At 39.7% G+C, this 12,887-nt stretch overlaps 1 protein-coding gene across 2 annotated transcripts in view; it reads left to right on the forward strand.

Moving 5' to 3' along the window:
* LOC102531020 (P2R1A-PPP2R2A-interacting phosphatase regulator 1-like) overlaps positions 1-12,325 on the forward strand; it is a 55,593-nt gene extending 43,268 nt beyond the window's left edge. For both annotated transcript variants that reach the window (XM_072956199.1, XM_072956200.1), the window contains one exon: positions 12,217-12,325. In XM_072956199.1, coding sequence (XP_072812300.1) covers positions 12,217-12,244 — 28 coding nt within the window. In that variant the 3' untranslated portion in view covers positions 12,245-12,325. The remainder of the gene's footprint in view (positions 1-12,216) is intronic.
* The last annotated feature ends 562 nt before the right edge of the window (positions 12,326-12,887 follow it).

Consider the following 12,887-nt stretch of genomic DNA (forward strand, 5'->3'; position numbering starts at 1 on the left):
TAAAAATGTTTATTTTTGAATAATAATTACTCATGGAAAAACTGGAAAATCCAAAGAACTTGAAGATTTAAAATTTACTCATAGTCTCAACTTCCAAAGATCATCAATAATAACATTTTGATGTACTTTCATCCAGTCTTTTTTTCTCTGCATATTTTTGAACTATTTTTTGTGATCATGCTATATATATAATTTTATATATTTTGTTTTATTTATTTAATATTTTAACAGTTTTTATGTTATTATAAACTCTGACCAGAGGCTATAACTATATGTGTATGTTTGCTTACTATTTTATGCTGACCATAATTTCTTCAATTAAATCCTCATTTGAGGGGCATTTAGGTTGTTTTCCTTTTTTCTTAATTGAAGTGTAATTGACCTACAACACCATGTTAGTTACACATGCACAATGTAGTGATTTGATATTTCTATGCATTTAAAAATTAACACCATGATAAGTCTAGTTAGCATTTGCCCCCATACAAAGTTATTATAATAATATTCACTACATTCTCCATGACTCATTCATTTTGTAACTGGAAGTTTGTACCTCTTAATCTCCCTCATCTATTTCATTCATCCTCCCAACGCACTTTCCCTTCTAGCAACCACGTGGTTGTCCTCTGTACCTAGGACTCTGTTTCTGTTTTGTTTGTCCATTTGTTTTTGATTTTGGGGGGGGAGGGTAATTAAGTTTATTTATTTATTAAATGGTGATACTGGAGATTGAACCCAGGACCTTGTGCATGCTAAGCACACACTCTACTACTGAGCTATACTCTCCCCACCATTCATTTGTTTTTCAGATTCCATATCTAAGTGAAATCATGTGATATTTGTCTTTATCTGACTTATTTCACATAGCATAATATGCTCTAGATCTATCTGTGTTGTCATAAATGTAAAGGTTTCATATTTTCTTTAACAGTTGAGTATTATTCCATTGTGTATATATGCACCACATCTTCTTTATCCATTCATTTATCAATGGACACAGGTTGCTCCCATATCTTGGCTATGTGAATAATGTTAAAATGAACATAGAGACGCATAATTTTTTGAATTAGTGTTTTTGTTTTCTTTGGAAAAAATACTCAAAACTGGAATTGCTGAATTGTATGGTAGTTCTATTTTTAATTTTTTGAGGAACCTCCATTATGTTTTTTTTTTCAGAAAAGCATTTCTTTTTTTTTTACATTTTTTACTGATTCATAATCATTTTACAGTGTTGTGTCAAATTCCAGTGTTCAGCACAATTTTTCAGTCATTCATGGACATATACACACTCATTGTCACATTTTTTTCTCTGTGATTTATCATAACATTTTGTGTATATTTCCCTGTGCTATACAGTGTAATCTTGTTTATCTATTCTACAATTTTGAAATCCCAGTCTATCCCTTCCCACCTTCTACCCCCCCCCCCCCGGTAACCACAAGTCTGTATTCTCTGTCCATGAGTCTATTTCTGTCCTGTGTTTATGCTTTGTTTTTGTTTGTTTGTTTGTTTTTGTTTTTTAGATTCCACATATGAGCGATCTCATATGGTATTTTTCTTTCTCTTTCTGGCTTACTTCACTTAGAATGACATTCTCTAGGAGCATCCATGTTGCTGCAAATGGCATTATGTTGTCGGTTTTTATGGCTGAGTAGTATTCCATTGTATAAATATACCACATTATGTTTAACATAGTGGCTGTACCAATTTGTATTCCCACCATCAGTGCAGGAGGGTTCTGTTTTCTGCACATCTATTTTTTTCTCCACCTCTTCACCAAAACTTGTTATTTGTTGTCATTTTTAATAATAGTTATTCTAACAGGTGTGAGGTAATATCTCGTGGTTTTGACTTGCATTTCCCTGATGATTGGTGATGTTGAGCATGTTTTCATGTGCCTGTTGGCCATATGTATGTCTTTTTTGGAAAATTCAGATTCTCTTCCCACTTTTTAATTTTTTAATTTGGATGAGGAGACATATCCAAAAAAATTGCTAAGGCTGATGTCAGGAGCATACTACCTATGTTTTTCTCTAAGAGTTTTCGGGTCTTACATTTAAGTCTTTAACCAATTTTGAGTTTATTTTTCTATATGGAGTAAGAAAGTAGTTAGTCTAGTCTAAATTTTTTGCATGAAGCTATCCAGTTTTTCCAGCACCACTTGTTGAAGAGGCTGTCTTTTCCCCATCGTATAGTCTTTTCTCTGTTGTCAGATTAATTGACCATATAGGTGTGGGTTTATTTCTAGGCTCTCTATTCTGCTCCATTGAATTGTGTGTCTGTTTTTGTTAAAAAAAATCAGCATACTGGTTTTATTATTGTAGCTTTGTAGTGTAGTTTGAAAGCAGGGAGTGTGATACGTCTAGCTTTGTTCTTTTTTCTCAAGATTGTTTTGGCTTTTTGGAGTCTTTTGTGTTTCCATACAAATTTTAGAATTATTGGTTCTAGTGAAAAATGTCATTAGTATTTTGATAGGGATTGCATTGAATCTATGGATTGCCTTGTAGAGTGTGATCATTTTAACAATATTAATTTTTTCAATCCATGAACATGGTATGTCTTTCCATCAGTTTGTGTCATCTTCAAATTCCTTTATAAATGTGTTATAGTTTTTTGAGTATAAGTCTTTCACTTCCTTGGTTAGATTTATTCCTAGGTATTTTATTCTTTTTGATGCAATTGAAAATGGGATTGTTTTCTTAATTTCTCATTCTGATAATTCATTGTTAGTGTATAGCAATGCAACACATTTCTGTATGTTAATTTTTATCATGAAATTTTACTGAATTCATTTATTAGTTCTAATAGTTTTTGGTGGTGTCTTTAGGATTTTCTATGGGATCATGTCATCTGCAAACAGTGGCAGTTTTACTTCTTCCTCTCCAAATTGGATTCCTTTTATTTCTTGTCTGATTGCTGTAGCTGGGACTTCCAATACTATGTTGAATAAAAGTGGTGAAGGTGGGCTTCCTTGTCTTATTCCTGATCTTAGAGGAACTGCCTTCAGCTTTTCACCGTTGAGTATGATGTTAGCTATGGGCTTGTTGTATATGGTTTTTATTATGTTGAGGTATGATCCGTCTATACCCACTTTGTTGAGAATTTTTATCACATATGGATGTTGAATTTTGTCAAAAGTTTTTCTACATCTACTGAGATGATCATAGGATTTCTGTTCTTCAGTTTGTTAATGTGGTGTATCACATTGATTTGTGGATATCAAATCATCTTTGCACCCCTGGAATAAACCCCACTTGATCATGGTATATGATCATTTTAATGTGCTGTTGTATTTGGTTTGCTAATATTTTGTTGAGGATTCTTACATCTATGTTCATCAGTGATATTGGCCTGTAATTTTCTTTTTCTGTAGTGTTGCTGTCTGACTTTGGTATCAAGGTAACTCTGGCCTCATAGAATGAGTTCAGAAATGTTTCTTCCTTTTCAATTTTTGGAATAGTCTAAGAAGGGTAGGTGTTAAATCTATATCCCCATTATTGTGTCCCCATTTAATTAGGAAGAAACTGAGGCTTGGGAGGGTTAATAACTTGCCCAGATTTTCTCCTAAACAAATGGGGACAATAATGGTACCTATAGTGTAGAATTACTGTGAAGATAGAATTATCTGCTTCATGTAAAACTCTAAGCTGCCTGGAAAATAATAAGCATACAATTTTAGAAGTGCTAGTTGTTATTGTTCTTACTTATTAGCTGGTCTTTATAAGGAAGGGAAGAGGCCAGTCCTAGGTATCATCCAGTGCCCCCTCTAGACCTTAATGGCATGTAATACTGGGTTTCCATTTATACTGGTATTATAAAGCTTCCTTTAAAATAAATTTAAGTAGGGAAAGGTGAGTTGATTTAAAGAAATCATTGGGTATCAGGTATTAGGTGGTATGTGGGTATGGTAGAGATGATGATGAATGTATATGAATGCCTCCTCAGTGATTTCTCATAACAGGGATAAGTTGAAACTCTGTAATGGAGCAGCCACTCTATTTAATATTGCACTGTGCAATATTAATATTAGTTATTAATAGTTAATATATTATTATAATATATTAACTCCCAGGACTCCCAGCACTCCTGATTCCCTTTAGGCTGCTCTACCTTTTCTTTTTTCTTATCACCTTCTAACATTCTGAATAGTTTACTTATTTTTATTGTTTGTCTCTCTTTGCTAGAATATCAGCTACCCCAGGGCAGGAATCTTTTTCTGTTTTGGTTCACTAAGTGAATAAAGTGCCTAAAACAGTACATGGCCTGTCATAGATAGTCACTAAATATTTGGTGACTGACTAATTGTATGCATGTGGCATTCACAGTCCTTCATAATCTGTTCCCAACCTATTTACAGCCTCACCTCTTGTCATTCTCCCCTCTGTCACCAACACTAGCAGTTTCCCATGCATACCATTTGCTCCCCCATCTCTGTGCATTTACTCATGTGCTTTCCTTTGCCCTGAATAAATAACCATGGATCTGTGCAAACATTTAGTTATAAGGATGTTCTTCACAGTCTGGGTTTGGATCTATGAAAACTTTGAAGATAGCGTCAATATTCATCAATAAGGGATAAGTTAGAGAAATCATGGTAACTCCCACTTGATGGAGGGCAATTTGGCAATATCCATCAAAATTACGAACATGCAGAGCCTTTGGACCTGCAGTTGTGCTTTTAGGAGTTCATCCCCCACATATACTTGTTCGTGTACCAAATAAATACATGTTGATGAGTCAGTATAGTGCTTTAGTCACTCCTATTAGACACAGCACTGACAGAACTCATTAAATTATCATGTAGAGCTCTATTTATTGACGTGGGAAGATCATAATAGCTAACATCACTCCAACTTGCTATGTGTCAGACACTCTGACAAGTGTTTTTATATATTTTTATCTCATTTAATCCTCATAACACCTCTGCGAGGTAGTTACTATAATAGTCCTTATTTTATCCAGGAGGAAATGGACTCAGGGATGTTAATTTACTTAACGAGAATCAGACAACTAATAAATAGCAAAGCTGAGATGTATGAAATATATTATGACAACACATTGTGAACTATGATACACTTTTGTTAAGAAAAAAATACATACAGATATGTAAATGTATCTGTGTGCATATAAAACGATAGGAAAGAAATACATCAAAGTGTTAACAGTTACATCGCGGGATTGTGGGTGGTTTTTATTTTCTTCTTTTTCCTTATAATCATTTTCTGAGTTTTCTGTTAAATTTTGGGGCTGACTTGGAAGGAAGTAGTGAAGCCAGGAGGCATGAATTACTTGTGTAATTTTAAAGATGACTAAATTTTAGAAGTGTGTTGGTAGTGTGGGACAGTGATACCGCTGAGAAGGAAAAACTAGCAGGAAGGGAGAGCTTGCCCAAAGGGAAAGGGGATGGCCCCTGGGGCCAAGTGCAGGAGATGGCAAGAAACCTAGCATCCAGGGCACAGGTGGAAGAGGCAACCTTGAGGAGGAACTCCCTCATTCCCTTGAGGCCATAGGGTGGGGGATGAGCAGGCCTAGGGGAAAATGCAGAGAACGGGGAAGGGCAAGGTAAAGAGGGGAGAATTGAAGGAGTTCTTGCTGGATGACTTGTGGACTGTCATTGAAACCCAAAGCTAGGCCCTCAACTGAGGGGTCAGGAGGAGGATGGGTAAGGAATCTGAGGAGAGGGAGAGGATGTGGAACAATCACTGAGAGAAATTTGATACGGATATATAAAAGGACTGCCTCGCAGCCCTTGGGGCCCTGCTGAGGCTGGCTGGCTGGGCTTTGTAGCAGAGCCAGTCTCATGACCTTCTCCAGCAATAGTTGGTAGGCTGGGAGTGGGGGTGGGGAGAATGGATGGTAGGGTTTTCACAGGGCTGGAGACCGGCAGAGCAGGTGCTACAGAAGGTCGCGGGAGAGTGAGGCCAGGGATCAATACAAACACGGCTAAAATGGCGGATGATGGGGCCAGTTTGGAAGGATGAAAGGAAGCCAAGAGGCCACTGATGACCTCTGGGAAGGGAGAGGGGAGGAAGGACAGGCTGGTGGCCATGGGGGCAGTGTGGTAGAAGGAGACCCATAGGAGGCTGAGGTCAGAGGGATGTTTCTGAGTTTGACACATTGAAATGGTCCCCTATAGGACCCTTGGGGTAAATGGAAAGGAGCAGCAAGACAACTGTGCATGATAAAAGGGCGAAGGCAGCATTAAAATAACTCCTACCTGATGGAGGGCAACTTGGCAATATCTATCAAAATTGCAAGTGCATGTTCCTTTTCACCCAGCAATTGGGCTTTGAGGCGTTTCTCTTATAAATATACCTACTTGCTTTGGTGCCAGAAGGATATGTAAGGTGAATCGTCGCAACACAGTAACAGAAACAGATTGGAAACAGCCTAGAAGTTCATCAGTAGTGATTTGATTAGTTAAATTATGATCCTTAAATGGAATGCTAGGTAGCTGAAAAAAGGAGGAAGCTCTTTACGTGCTCATGTGGAATGATCTCCAAAATATTTTGTTAATTGAAAGAAGCAAGGTAAAGATCAGTGGGAGTTGTTTGCAGTCTTTTTGCCAACAGGTGCATAAAACATCTCTGGAAGGATACATAAAAAGTCTGGTACTGTTGGTTACCTGTGAGAAGGGAGATTTGTTGGATAGTTAACAGGGTTTGGAAGGCAACTTTTCAATTGCCCTTTTGTTTTATACCATTTTTTTTGCTTTATGGAAGTATAGTTACAAAATAAAAATTGTGTATATTAAAGGTATACAACAATGATGTACGTTTTGAATTTTGAGCCACGTGAATATATTACGTACTGAGAAAATTAAATAATTAACTAAAACATTATAATATGTGTGTATATATATATAAGTACACCAAAAACTCCCACCAAAGATTTGTTTCAAATCAGTTGGTTTGCCAGGGTAATGGGTGGGGATTTGAATGAAATGAACTATGTGTCAATAGTTGCTGAAGCTGGGTGAGGGATATAGGGGGTTCATTTTCACTTGAAACATGAAATTGCCATTTTTGTAGGTCAAAAATTGTCACATTTTGGCAATTTTGTGTGGCTTAAGCCAATGCTGTTCTAATTATTTTTTTTAATAAACTTTCCATAATGTAAAAGTTTTCAAACAAAGGTAAAAAATGAGCCCCTACCAGGCCCTTGCTAGGAACATTCATGTACTTTCTCATCCTGGCTCTTATATCTCATAATTGAGTGGAAATTCCCATTCCCCCATAGACTTCTGCAACAGCAGTGCTGCCTTGCTAATTTCCCTTTATTATGGAACCCGGTACTGTTCTCAGGATTTGTCCTATTAACGACGGTCTCTCCCCATCCTGTTGTGTGTTAATTGGGTACTACCTTATCCTTATTGCTGGTAAAGCTCATCCTGTTCTCGAAAAATCACTTCTTTAGTTTCCTATGATCACTTGACGTCCTCTTCCTGCCTCACACAGTCTATTATTAGCAATCCTAACTAATTCCAGGCCATGCCCTTAGCCAGGCTCCTTATATTTATCAGTCTAGGGGCTGATGTCTGTAGGACGTTCAGCATACAGCACCGCACAGCTCACCCGAAGCCATCAGTTAGCACACTTGTGTTCAGCCTTTCAGCTTCACGTGGTTTTGCTTCTGGCTGCACTTCTTATGTTACCTCAGAGGCTATGGTGATTTGGGCCTGGGCCCTGACACCTGCTAATTCAGGCCTTATTGTCTGTCCTCAGGAGGCAGGTGGCTTCCTCTTGCTGCCTACAGGCCCAGGCACCTTCTCTGTAACTCACAGCCTGTTGGTCAGCTCTGCTGGCCTGTCCCATTGGACCCCAAACTTCATGAGTTCCCCCAGCTCTAAGCTTCTCCTTTACCTTATCTGTAAACAGCCTCCTCTGACCCCTTCTCCCTGGGAAGTCTGGGTTTAGCATACCTCTTCTGTGCTGTCACAGCTGAATTTATCACACTGAATTGTGCTGGCCTCTTTTTCTGTCCTGCCCACCCCAGACTGTGAGCTTTTGGGTTAAGGATAGAGACCGTGGCTTATTCTCCCTTGAATATCTCACACCTAACACAGTATTGGGCACATGGTTAAATGCTCAAAATAATAAATTTTTAAAATTTTAATTTGAAATACTTTCAACTTACAGAAAAATTGTATGCAAAAATAATAAGAAATTCCACATGCCCTTGATGAAGATTCATATGTTTAGCATCTTGTTACATTTACCATTCTCTCTTCCTGCACACACATACACACACACACACACACGCATGCATGCGCGTGTACATTTTTTTTCTGAAACACTTGAAAGTAAGTTGCAGACATCATGTCCCATTGCCCCTTAACACTTCAGTGTGTGTTTCCTAAGAACATTCTGTTATATTGACACAGTAAAGTTAGCAAAGTCAACAAACATAACATTGATACAGTATACTATTATATGATCTAAATATCACATACAAATTCTGTTAGTTGTCCCAATTGCATCCTTCATAGCTGTTTTTTTTTCCATAGTCCTTGTTCCAGTCTATAGGATCACACATTTTATTTAGTCATCGTGTCTGTTAATTCTCTTAAATCACCTTAAATCTGAAACAGCCCTTGACCTATCTTTGTCTTTCAGGACATCAGCATTTGGGAAGAGTATGGGCCAGTTATTTTGTAGAATGTCCCTCAGTTTGGGTTTGTCTCATGCGTTCTCCTGATAAGAAGCTGTACCTTTTTGGCGGGAGTAAAACATTAAAAGGCCCACGACGATTGTTGGTGATGTTAACTTTGATTACTTGGTTGAGGTGACGTCTGCTGGGTTTTCCACTGTACAGATACTATTTTCCTTTTCATACTTAATAACTAATGTATGGTGAGGTGCTTTGAGACTCCATGAATCCCATTTTTCTCATACAACTTTCATTCGCCAGTTTTAGGATTCATTGGTGACTCTCCCCTAAATCAGTTATTACTATGGTGGTTGCCAAATTGTTGTTTTTTTAAATTTCTTTTGATGATTGTTTTATTTTGTTACTTTTTATTGTGGTAAAATATACATAAAATTTGCCATGTTAACCATTTTTCAGTGCACTCCCTCAGACTCTGGCAACCACTGTTCTCCCTCTTGCTTCTAGAATTTTTGACTATTCTAGGTACTTCATATAAGTGAAATCATATAGTATTTGTCCTATTTTGTTTGGCCTTTTTTTTTTACAAGGAGGAGTGCATCTGTTTGGCTGTATGGTCTACAGCCACCCTTTGACAGGTGGTTGCTGAATAGTAGTTTTCAAATAATACATATGTATTGAATAAATGAATCACTCATTTGTCCCCCAGAAGGGATGCCTCCTTTGCCAAGACAGCAGCCTCTGGTTGGCAGCGTGGCTGTAAAGCACAGTGATGCTTTGCAGTGATTGGAAACTTTAGGTGAGGTCGGTTCTCCTGCAAGTCCCACTTGACCTTCATCAGGGCCCAAAATGGACTCCCAGTGGCTTTCCCAAGATAGTCTGCACACCGAGGGCTAGCAGCAGCAGCTATTTGACGCCCTGGGTCTTGTGGGTCCCATGCCTGCTGCTCTTAACTACCTCCCATCACACTTGAGAGCAGAGAAGGTAACGGGGGTACTTTTGCCTTCTATTTTGACTTGATTGAAAAACAGGCTCTTCTGTCATTCTGCCCACATTTGTAGGTGCTGGGATCAAAGCACCATTTTTCTATGGATTCATGTAGAGAAAAAGAAAGGACACCATGACGGCATGGAGGACAGGGGGAAGGACGTGTTGGAGCTCTTTCTGTTTGGGGACTGTATTAGTTTCCTGTGGGCTGCCATAACAAATTACTACAAATTGGGTGGATTAAAACAGCAGAAATTTATTCTCTCACAGTCCCAGAAGCTAGAAGTTTAAAATCAAAGCACGGCACAGCCACACTCCCTCCAAACCCTCTAGGAGAGGATCCTTCCTTGCCAGTTCCAGCTTCGGGTAGCCCCAGGCCTGCCTGGGCTCGTGGCTGCATCAGTCAGATCTTTGCTGCCATCTTCACACGGCCTTCTTCCCTCTGTGTTGCTGTCCTCACGTAACATTCTCTCTTTGCACGTATCTATGTCCAAATTTCCCTCTTCTTATAAGGACACCAGTCATAGTGGATTAGGACCCACCTTAATGGCCTCAACTTGGTTACATCTGCCAAGACCATTATTTCCAAAGAAAGTCACATTCACAGCTACTCAGGGCTAGGACTTCAACATATCTTTTGGCAGGTGGTGGGGGGCAGTTCAGTCCAGAACAGGAACCATGTCTGAACTCCAATCCTTTTGAGAACAGAGTAGAGTGCTAGTCCCAAGAATGCCTCAGCCCAGCATGACAGCTCTCTGTCCTGCCTACTCGCTCTGGTCTTGGTTGGCTTGCTGACATGTAAGGAAGAAAATGAGACAGGCAGAACATGCTCAGCCCCCTGGAAATAGACTTCAGACATCATTTTCAAGTGATCACAAGCTATTCATGTCACCATGACATAGAGGACAATAATAGAGAACTGTCCCAGTCTGCAAGGCTTTCTGGCCCCTGCATTCCCTCATACAATTCTCATAATTAGCATATAAATAGATTTGTCACCATCTGTCAGGTGACAAGCATGAGACCCAGAGAGGTGAAGTAACTTCCCACAGGTCACACAGCTACTGCTAGTAAATGCCATGCAAGCCAGGATCGTGTCTATGGAGCACAGAGCCAGCCCCATGGTAGGCACTCAGTTAGTATTTGTGGGCTGGATGAGTGAATGAATGACTGAATCTGGGCCTATAGCTCTGGTCCTCATTTCCTGATCCATGACTTTTCCCTGCTGTGCCTCAAAAAACACTGGAGACTGAGGTGTGGTCCCAAGGCAGTGACTGGACTGTAGATGTGAGTGGTCCATTTCAGAGTCTTGCTGTATTGCATAATCTGATTCTGTGGTGGTTAAGCATGTCAGTCTGTAATTGATTTTTTTTCCTGCTTCACACCTGACAAACTGATCAAAAAGCTATTTTGTCAAGATACTTAAGCCACTGACTTTAATTGCGCTACATAATATTTGTCTAAAACTATAATTTGCACTGAGGTGGGCCTTGTCACATGGACAGTTTTACTATAACAGCATGTCAAGGATGTAAAGAATTCAGCATGTTACTTTCATATCTTTAAAATGAAATGTTGAGACACCTGAAACATTAATATTGTAAATGAACTATGTACCTCAATTTAAAAAAGAAATTTTAAAAAGAAAGTGAAAGAAAAACAAAACAAAACAGAAATAGAATGTTGGTGTGTCCTTGTGCCCATTTCTGGGTCTCCATCAGTATCACTGAAGCAGCCAGGAAAGCACCATTTAGCCTAGCCAATACGGATTCATTAACAGCATGCCCAGCTCTATGCCAGGTACTGGGGGAGAAAGAACAGAAAGAAGCTCTCTCAGGGAGCTTCCAGTCTAGTAAGTAATGGGGCATCCACACAGGAAACAATGAGCAAAGAGAAGGCTAGCATTTGCCAAGCATCTGTTAGGTGCCAGACACTTCACAAGCCCCGTAAGGCACCATTACAAAACCCCATTTACCAGATGGGCACGCTGAGGGGCAGAGAGATTAAGACAACTTGCCCAAGATCACACAATTAGTAGGCAGTAGAACTCTGATTGGAACCCAGGACCCAATTACTCAAGAGAATAAAATGTGTCAACTTAGAGGCATGTCCTCTGGGCCAGAATGAGATGTACTGAAGATGTTTCAGTGAGATGCATGGAATCTATGAAGGCCAAGATGGGGGGAGCCTCTGGGAGACAGAGTGTGTCAGGAGACTGACAACCTGCAGCAGGTGCTCCCATCCCAGACCCCTTTATAACCTGCCCGTCACAACCACCTGTTCCCACTGAAGGGCTCAGGCTCTGTCCATCTCCTCTTCTGGTGGACTTGGGGCAGTGGGGAGAGGAAGCTGGTTCACATTTCTACATTCAACTCCAAGGGCCCCCTCTCTGAGGCTAGCTGAACAGTTAATCTTTCAAGTGCCTGACCTCCTGGGGCAATGTCTCCATGCTTCTCAACGCCAAAAGCACAGCTCCCTCTGAGCTGACAGGAGCCTCTCTGCTTTACCACAAGACCCCACACCCTCTTGACCTGTCCTCTCCCTCCCGCCTACCCTTCTGCTTCTATTCACATGGAAGGCATGACAGGAATTTAACGTGTTTCTGCTTTTTTTCCGTGACAGGGAGAAGAGCTGGCCTAGTCAGATGTAGAACTTCCCAGTCTGCTCAAGCATTACCAATCGAATAGCTCCATCTTAAACATCAACTCTTCAGATTAAAATTAAAAAAGGACACATGCATTCTCTGACATTTTTTCCCTAGTGAAGAAATCAAGATGGAAAAGTTTGTTCCTAAATCTGTAGTTCTAATCCTCAGAGGCAAGGAGTTTATGGTGTGTGGGGGTGGGGTCCTCTTAAAAGAAAAATTGGATAAATGAAGGGTTTTGGAGGGCACTTAAAAGAAATGCAGGATTGCCCTTGATGGTTTTTAACTTTTTATTTTGAAATTATTATAGACTTATAGGTAGTTGCCCTTCACCGTCTCCCCCAATGATTACACTGCACATAATTATAGTACCCTATAAAGGCCAGAAAACTGACATAGGTACCGTGTGTGTGTAGTTCTAAGCTGTTTTGTTACATGTATAGATTCATGGAACCACTACCGCAATCAGGACACAAAACTGTTCCGTCACCACAGAGATCTCCCTGGTGTGATGTGGTGTGACCCCTTTAGTCACACCCACCCCATCCCCTTCCACCATCCCTAACTGCTGGTAACCATTCATTTGTTCTCTAGCTCTATAATTTTGTACTTTAGAAAGTACAGTTTCCTTAAGAAAATGGATTGGTAC

Source organism: Vicugna pacos, chromosome X, assembly GCF_048564905.1.
Source record: "Vicugna pacos chromosome X, VicPac4, whole genome shotgun sequence".
In the NCBI taxonomy this organism is placed as follows: Eukaryota; Metazoa; Chordata; class Mammalia; order Artiodactyla; family Camelidae; genus Vicugna; species Vicugna pacos.